The sequence below is a fragment of the Gastrolobium bilobum genome, unplaced genomic scaffold, assembly GCF_033153095.1.
Source record: "Gastrolobium bilobum isolate Gb01-03AN ecotype WA unplaced genomic scaffold, APGP_CSIRO_Gbil_v1 utg1951, whole genome shotgun sequence".
Classification (NCBI taxonomy): Eukaryota; Viridiplantae; Streptophyta; class Magnoliopsida; order Fabales; family Fabaceae; genus Gastrolobium; species Gastrolobium bilobum.
In genome coordinates this window covers 432,669-441,946 of record NW_026898281.1, presented here as the reverse complement: position 1 = coordinate 441,946, position 9,278 = coordinate 432,669, and the positions used below count along the sequence as shown (strand labels likewise).

Here is a 9,278-nt window from a genome sequence, read left to right as displayed (position 1 = left end):
AATAGATCGTAAGTATAATTTTTTTTATTAAATTAACTTAATAAAATTATAGACTTTTCTATACATCACCTCATGTTATTCTCAATAATATGAAATTAGAATAAAATTATATTTATATACTTTTTGTTTATAAATTTCTATAAATTATACTATATATATTTGGAGTATAAATAGTTAATTATGTATTACTCGAATTACGTAATATAATTTATAAGAGTTTTGAAGAAAAAAAAAAGCGTATAAATATGAAGAAGGAGATTAATTTTCTTATTTTATGTGAAAAAAATTTCACGAGAAAAGATTAACCTATAAAGAATGAGTTCACTTTTTTTTCTACCATCAGTGTAGATAAATTTATTTACATTGAGCTTAAAACGACGTTATTTAGAGTCAAAAATTACGATATTTTTATAATTATAATATATTTCATGATTATAATAGTGTTTTTTATTATTATTTTTTTATTTTTTAACTCAAAATAACATCATTTTAAGAAAGTAAAGATAGATAAGTTATCTATGTTTAATGCAGAAAACTTAAGCCATAAAGAATTATAGTTCAAACCTAAAAGCGCGAGATGCAGAGAGCTCTTTGCCGGGGCACCACTACACTAGCATCTCCTTCCTTCTTCAGGTTGTCTTCTGTTAGTTAACATCACTGTTCTAATATGCTTCTCTTTTCTATATATCTACTCGTTAAGTGTTATTATTTCTCTCCCCTTTTTTCACTTTGATTATGGAGTGATTTGTCTTGGTTTCAAGTCCCTCAATCCCCACCCTTTACAAAATGAATGACAGCCACAAGCGTTTGAAAAACCTCTCATGGCTTTTGGCTAAATGTATTTGATTAACAGATTGTTGTAGCTAATTTTTAACTCGTTGCATTTTTTAAAAAGAAAGAAAGAAAAGAGAACTGGGTTTTTAAAGTTGCCACGAATAGTGGGATATTTGAGATATTTGAAGGGGAATGAATGACATTGGAATTGAATTTTTTATTCCTGAGCAGTACGAATTGTCAATTTGTAGTGTGGTCAGAAAGGGAAGAAAACTGGGTAGAAAGAGACAGAAGTATGCCTGCAAGGTATTTGTCAAAATGGTTAGAGCACTCAAAGATGGGGATGGAAAAAGGAAACAAGATTTTGATCGTCCAGAAAAGGAGAAAACATAATATATTTGAAATTTTCGTATGTATAAGCTACTAGGAGTGGGCTAATGGTTAGAGGCTTGAGTAGTTTGCATGAGGTTATTAATTCAAATCTCAATGCCACTATTGAATAAAATAAAATAAAATAATTTGTATAGATGATAAAGATGATGTGGTAGAAACAATCTTGGATTAATGTGAAATTTTATTAGTGATATAATGGGTGTTCTTTCTATTCAATGGTAAAACTTCTCATCCTATAAAAAGTTATTCATTGATGTAAGAATTATTTTTCTTTCCTCCTGGTTAATTGTTGTAAGAATGATTTTGATTTGCACTTGTATCAACAGATCTTAATCCATAATTATAGGGTTAGTTGAAAATAAATTATTTCATAAATATGAAGCATTATAATATGACAGGAATCATAATTTTTTTTCTGCTATGGTTTTGATATGAAGAAGATAATGGCTAACGAAAAGATTTTGGAAATCAATGGCCCATTGCTCATTCTGAAATTGTGTCAAAAACTGTAATTAAAAAAAAAAAAAGTTAGATAGACAACTATAGAGAATAATTAACTGATTAGAAATTATGGACAAGTATCATTCATTCGTGAACGAAATAATTTGTTAAAATACATTACGTAATGACTTCATTTGGCATTGTGTTAGAATTAATAGCTTGTCTAGAGATGGATGGTGTGCTACAAAAGCTTTAGTAGTATAACTTACCATTAACATGGATTCGTGCCTCGTGAAATGTCATTAGTTATGTTTTCTCAAAATGCAGGCAGAACTAGAAGCTTTGCTCAGTAACGGGGGAAGCCTGATGGCATCATTTGAAATAAAATCTGGTGCATTGGTTTCTTTACAAGACCTGCGTCCATCATCTCCTTTTTTCAAGCAAGGAGCTTCGCTCAGAATAATTGGAAAGTGAGATCTGTCATTCTATTCCTAATGAATTCATATTTTATTTAGTGGGAAGTTTGTCATTATATATAGGGACAATGAAAGATATTAAATAATGTCAAAATTCCCTGTCTTTGGGTTTTGTTGCCAATGATGGTGAATGAATATGTAAATTGAAACTCTTGTGGTATTTATCCAACATTGCATCAGTACCCCATCCTTAGGTCTGATTATGCTTTATAGGACTGCTAGTAATGAAGGTCATGTGGATACCGTTACCAATAGTAGTTATATTGTGCTTGAAGGAATTATCTACAGCATGCTAGCTGGGTGAGCATGGCAGCAATTGGTTTTTGGCTTCGCCATAGATGTATGGCGGGACCACAATTCTGGCATGATGGTGGTTTGAATATGGTAAAGTTAGTGTCTGCCATGTAGATAGGAGTCATATAGCAATACTAAACTGCCTGGAGATTTTGACCAGCTTGGAGAAAGTTGGCATACTCTGTGTCTCAGATCAGATCTATATGTTCCTGGATGTTAAGGATTTCAAAATTACTAAAAATATTAATATATTGACTCATTTCCCAAAAGAATGGCATGTAGACACGAACTGGAGAGAAGTTTCAATGTTAGAAACATATGTTCACTACCAGAAGATAACAAAATTTCCCTGCTTGTTCCTTTTTAATTGAATTTAATCCTTTTGGATTTTCTTTTGGTCTGTTTTCATTTCCGGCAAAATTAAATAACACATCTACAATAAAATACATCTTGGTCATTAATCAGACCTTGTGGAAGGTTTTAGCTCATTAATTATCATCTGTGTCTTAGTTCTCAGATATAAAAACTGAACACAAAACTCTTTGATTGTAGTTCACTTCTTGAAGTTCTGTCATTAGAGTTTATTGTAGTTAGTTGATAAATTGTACTAACTAACGTGTGAGAATGCATCATCGCTGAAAGTGGATGTTATCAGACTCTTTTACCTCCATATGGCTGCGTTAGGAGTTCATTACTAACATATAAGATAGTCTTAATTACATTTCTGGTTTTTCTTGTTTGACCAAAGTTAAAATGTTGGTCCCTCTGCTTCCAATTACAGTAATTTTGCCCCTGTAAATTTTATACGGAGGCAATTAAGTTCCTTTGTTTGTTTGCTGTTTATTTACTCAGTTTTTAGTGACAACTCCTTTCTTGTTTACATGGTATTAAACTAATATGAGTCTGTGTGATAATACTATATTTTGTTGTGTGGCACGGTATCACATATCAATAGAAGACTGACACGGGAATTGCATCACATTTGAGAACTATCTTCAATTGAATCTAGGGTGTTCAAAACTGAATTTGGTAAAACTAAGGGAACTGAGAGTAATTAAGCATGTAAGACATTTACTAATAATTGAAACAGTCCATGCAGATTGTAGTGAATTTTTGAATTCCTTGTCTAATTATCTCTATCTGTTCTATTGGTACAAACTGCTGTATGATTGCATTCGATAGACCGTATTAATATATCTTTTGTTGTTGCTGCTGCCAATGATGATAGTAAAGTATCATTCAATAACTTATGTCAAGCCTCCCCCAGGTTACACAAATACTCTTTAGAGACAGGCCTAGCAACAGTTATTGATGGTAATGACGTTCTAAAAGTTAGTACTGAACATCTGAGGGACCTTACCTTTCAAGTTGGCTCTGTCTACCAATTCATTGGTGAACTCCTTATCCTACCTGACAATGAGGTATGTGCTTGCAAAGGTTTGGTTAAACCCTTACTCTACCCTGTTTTCTCTTGCAAACACACTTGGACACGTGTGATATGTAAATACACATTCACCCACAACGTGCACGCACAAAGGTGGGAATGGGAAGATGATTGAGCATTGTTTTCTTTTCTCCTTGTTAGGGAGTTTTGCAGGCACGTGTTGGTAGAAACGTTGACGGGATTGATCTCAATCTTTATCATCAGTCCTTGCTGCTTTTAAGACAGTTTCAAGCCAATCATTTACACAATCCAGCAACTTAAATTTGCAGGATTATTTTGCACATGGCAGTCGTCATACTAATTTAAATTACTTTTTTTCAAGAATATAAAAAAAGATGGAAGGTTACTCCCTAAACTATTTTCATAGCATATGTTGTCACGCAGTGATACAGAATGTGGAAGCATCTTTATGTACTTTTCAGATAAGGACGTGATGTTCTGCACTCTGCAGTGTTCGTCATGTAAACAGAATCTTCACAAGGTTTACGGTGACATTTTATTTTATTCTCTCTCTCTCTCTATTTTCCCTGTAAAATAGGACATGACGACATCAAAGGGTGCGGCTGTTAGGTATGAGTTGGGCTTAGCTGTGCGTGCTTCACGGGGATATTTTACTGTTCATGTGAAGCTATACGACAAACTTAAGGCCACCCTCTGATTTTGCAATCTGAAACATAAAATGCATTCTGATATATTTCAGTTGTCACTTTTTGTATGCTCTATCGCTTTTCTCAACATGTTTGTAGCATTTGAAGGCTATACATGGTACAGATTTCCTTGTGTGGGAGAAATATCGGTGCCAATTATCATCTCGGTGGGGACCCGTCATGTAAATTTATGTGGTAGCAGTAGAGCTTGGAAGGAGATATATTCCATGTGCAACTTTGTGACGAAAAGGCTCAACTGAACACGCTGAATTTCTCACAAATTATTGTCCGTCATTCATTCAGAAATCAGGGGGTTTGGATTTGCAAATTTATGTTGACATGCAATGAATTGCAGATGAAGATGCATTATCTATCTTTAATGATGGAATATTTGTTGGTTTTCATGTCCCACCTATCACTCCATAATCATTTGATTTTGATCTATAATCAGCACGCCCTTACACAATGTGTATATCCTCAGTGCTAATATAAATACTCCACTTGTGTAAACGTAAACTTAACGTCAATTTCATCGTCAAACCATGTGGAGCCCGCCTATCCACAAATTGAAGTTAATTTATAGTCCAAGAATGATTTGTATGGTTCTTATTGGGTTTGAGGCATGGGAAATTTTGTTCAAGGGAGAGGGAGGGTTCTATTGGACATTAGTGGGGGCTAATGCATCCACTGAGCCAAATACATGATGACAAATTGGATATTGTTTGTTATGGAAAAAGCAGCCAACTAAGGAAATTAAAACTAAGCACTTTGGATTCGTCCTTACAATATTCAAATTGGGATTAGATTTTCTCAAGTTAAAATTTCACATGTAAAATTTTATTATCTATCTTTCTTTTCATATACATTAAATATATAAATAGATTTTAATTATTATTAATGAAAAAAAAAGATAATGATATAAAATTTTAACAGGATCCATTCCCATTTAAATTACATAGTTGCAATGTAGAGGTAAATAAATGTGTGGCCACCATGAAGTCCGAGGTCACACTCACCAACCCATTGAAAAAAGGAGCACTGCATGGTGCATGCCCCTTTTCATTCCTGTCTGCAAGTTATGTGGTGCACCGCTCCACACGTGATTGCTGATTCTCACGATTGATTTCACGTGGTAGATGAAGATCTCTCCGGTAGAGGACACCTCACCTCACCCACCCAGTTATGCTTTCGGCCAATTCTCTTTTTCTACGTACGCGTGTTATCCACATGCGTAGAACGATATAGCAAGCCTCCTCTGCGATTGGAATTAGATATCTCGTCGCATCATGATTTATGACCCTTCCACCGCTAAATTGATGTTATTTGGATTAAATTTACAACTATTAAATAATTTTGAATGAATTTAGTTTTTTTTTTTTTTTTCTGAATATTTACAAGAAAAATAAAAATGACATGAGGGTAAAACTTAGACTCTCATATAAATAGCTATATTCATAATTACTAAGTAGACGGAGATCAATTTAGTTGTGTAAAAGGAATTATGAAATTTGTAGAAAGGAAAATAACGGATAGTAATATTATTCTTAATTCTTAAATTGAAGAACAGTTTTGCTACTTTGAACTTTTCATTCATTGTCTTATTTTTTTTTATAAATTATTTTAATTATTTTAGAAATATTCCAATCAGTTTATTGCTTTATAACTAATCCGATTCGGAGTGAGTGCAGGATTAAGCATTTCGGTAATATTGCATTGTTATTATTAAGTTTTGACTGGAATAACGCATACACTTCATAAATTTATTCTCTTGAGATTTTGAATTAAGATCGTAAGTAACTGACTGCTCCCATAGTTGCTTGATAGGGAAGCCTTGACCCATAATGACCAGAAAAAATGGGTCCACCATGTCTGTTCTGATGCGTGGATTATGCTGAAACAAAAAAGTACTGGACATATTATCTTCAAGAAATATTTCGTGCTGAATTATAGTAGAGAAAAAAAAAATACAGATAATTACTATAACTTGTTAAGCGATAAATTGAACTCACATAAGTAATTTAAATAATAAGTAAGTTTTGCTTTTGCATTATTAAAGGATAAATTTTATAAAAAAAAAAATTACTTGCAAACAAGAGCAGTTTCAATAGTACAAATTCTTATACTCAAGGGTTTGGAAAGAAAATTCGGTAATATATAATATAGATGTAATTCAACAATACATAATTTGAACAATAAACTTAATTGCAAACATATATAAGTTTATATGCATATATAATATCATTTTTAATACCATCACTCTTCAAGAAGTAGGAAGTTTATTTCGTTCAGCTACTAGTCAATGGACAATGGACAATGGTCAATGTACTAATGTAGTGTAGGTGTGTGGGAACTTGCATGGGTCCCATTTTACTCTTTCGGAGGGGTGATATCAAAAACAACTACGTAACTAGCATTATGTATTCGGTCGAATTTTATTTATAATATGTGTATATTTTAAGTGTGGTTATTTGGATTCTTAAGTGCAAATTGCATACCTTACTGAATGCCAAATGCCCAAATGAATGTTCAATTACTTGCGTAGGTTTCACAAACTAAGACCTGCCCTATTGTGTCCATATGTACATTGTTTTATTGGTCTTGTTTTTAATTTTTAATCTGTTTCGGTGTGGAACTTCTGGTTTGTCTTTTCTTACCTAAAACACACCCTAATGGAAGGTGAACCACAAGGACACTGGCATTCCACGAGGAATCAACAGTAACCACGTCTAGTAAGTAACTAGGTTAGGAAAAATAAAAAGGTGCTGTTCTGTGCTGTCCAGCCAAAAAGCATAAGTGAATTTCAAGTTATGGAGAGACACGGTAAGTGGAACTTACTGACATTGGGAATCATATACATTTTTTAGTGCAAACTTTTGTTGATTTTTTCTCTTCAAGGACCAAAGGAGTTGTTGGAATTGGATTTGCAATTGAGGCAAAGGGTAGCTTTTAATATATTTAAGGAAAGGATACTAACTTTTGTTGTCTCACTCTGCCTGCCTTGAAGCTCATATCAAGTTTGTTCACTTTTCAATTTTTGCACACAGTTTGTTCACTTTTCAGTTCAGTGCCTAATCCGTGGGCGGATATTGATATAATTAATTGCCCTACGACTCATTGAATGCTTCTATGTTTGTTATTTTGTTTATGCCTGAAACTTTGAAATACAAACAGAGAAATAATAGGCTTCAAACAAGATTAACTTAAAATGCTCCCATTAAATTCTCCAACACTATTGTGTGAACGGATCTGGATTCTCTCGTTATAAAAAAAATGTGATATAGTCACGTGAAAAATTATAATTTTACAAAAATAAATTAATGGTAATAAAATAAGAGAGAAAAAAAATATTAAAATAGATAGTTATAAAATCATAATTGTTAATTCACTTTTATATGATTGTGATCTTTCTATGTGACTATATTAATTTTTTTTTCACATAAGAAAATTCATTTCCTATGTGAACTATCAATATGCTCATGAGGTACATTGCATTGATTATCCAAAACAAAATAATATTACATATTAGACAGTCTAATGATATTAACAAGAGTTTATATTATTAATATAAAATATAGTTAATATCATTAGACCGTTTGATATCTATTATATTAACAAGAGTCTAATGATAGTTTCATTAATTAAAATAAAAATAATAAATAATGATATGTCAAAATTTTAGTAAATGTCAATTTTACGTTGACCACTATATGCCTATTAAACTCTAGTAAAAATTAGGAAAACATTACTTCACGGTATCATGCAATTTCTTAGTCATGTTGTGTGAATTACGTGTTTTTTTAATATAAAATACAATATTTTAGAAGAAGAAAAATAAGATTTGTTTGATTGTGTTCTGATTTTTTAGTTCTTGAAACTGTTTTGTAGAATAGTTATGAAAAATAAATATTTTCTGCGTTTTTATGTTTTGAAAGTTAAAAGTCAAAACAGAAAATAAAAACAACTTAGACATATTCTTTAACTTTGATTCTAAAAAAAAATAACAATTACAATTTTTAAATTACTTTTTACAAAACATACCTTATCAAATGAATTTTTTTATTTTTTGTTCTAAAAATCAAAAAAATTACTTTTAAAAAAATATTCAAATAGGTACATATATTCATTCTCTTCCTGCAAATATACAGGACATATAAGGCAATTTATTGGAAGCAAAATATCTAGAAATAAAAAAAATGAAAATCGGGTGTTGTATGCTGAACTTTGAGCCAGGTCATCGCCCCAAAAAAGGTTCAAAGATCTTTATGATCAGTCTTCTTTCAATTTTTTTATTTTTTTTAAACAAAAATTTGGATAGCCTACTAAAAAAATGCAGGAGAATTTTCTATTGCTTATGCAAGGATGACTCAAACTCAATACAATAATTTTTTAGAAAGTAATTTGAAATTATTTATTTCATTTTCTATTAGATGAATTGGCTTCGTATGATTGGCGTTCCCCCTAGTCACCCGTCACACAAATTAATTTTTATTTCATTCCGATAACCAACTACTTTTTGTATATTTTATATGTTGATTTATATAAATTAATAAGATGATAATGGTAAATTAAGGTTTTGGGCGGTATTGGTCCATATAAGGAGCCATTCAACCATAATGAGACGTGTGCGTATAGAAATATTTTAGCAAACATTAAGCTATTGCTGACATACTCTTGTTATGCTTCTAAATGCTTCTGTTCCTTCATAATATAGTTTTCAATAATTTAACTAAAAAATATATTAAAGTTTTTAATATCGCTGCAAGCTGTGGGGACTCCGTCTAACATATCTTGTATAATAGATTTAGTTGT

The 9,278-nt window shown here is 31.7% G+C and overlaps 1 protein-coding gene across 2 annotated transcripts; it reads left to right on the top strand.

The window, feature by feature from the left end:
* Positions 1-554: 554 nt before the first annotated feature.
* On the top strand, positions 555-4,921 carry LOC133314494 (CST complex subunit TEN1). 2 transcript variants are annotated; one of them, XM_061515980.1, is made up of 5 exons: positions 580-633; positions 1,026-1,080; positions 1,936-2,078; positions 3,646-3,799; positions 3,964-4,921. In XM_061515980.1, exons 3-5 carry the CDS (start codon positions 1,975-1,977, stop codon positions 4,081-4,083), a joined length of 378 nt encoding a protein of 125 aa, XP_061371964.1. In that variant the 5' UTR covers positions 580-633; positions 1,026-1,080; positions 1,936-1,974; the 3' UTR covers positions 4,084-4,921. The 2 variants fall into 2 exon arrangements, with proteins under 2 accessions (XP_061371965.1, XP_061371964.1); XM_061515981.1 differs by lacking the exon at positions 1,026-1,080 and having other exon boundaries at positions 555-633.
* Positions 4,922-9,278: the final 4,357 nt, after the last annotated feature.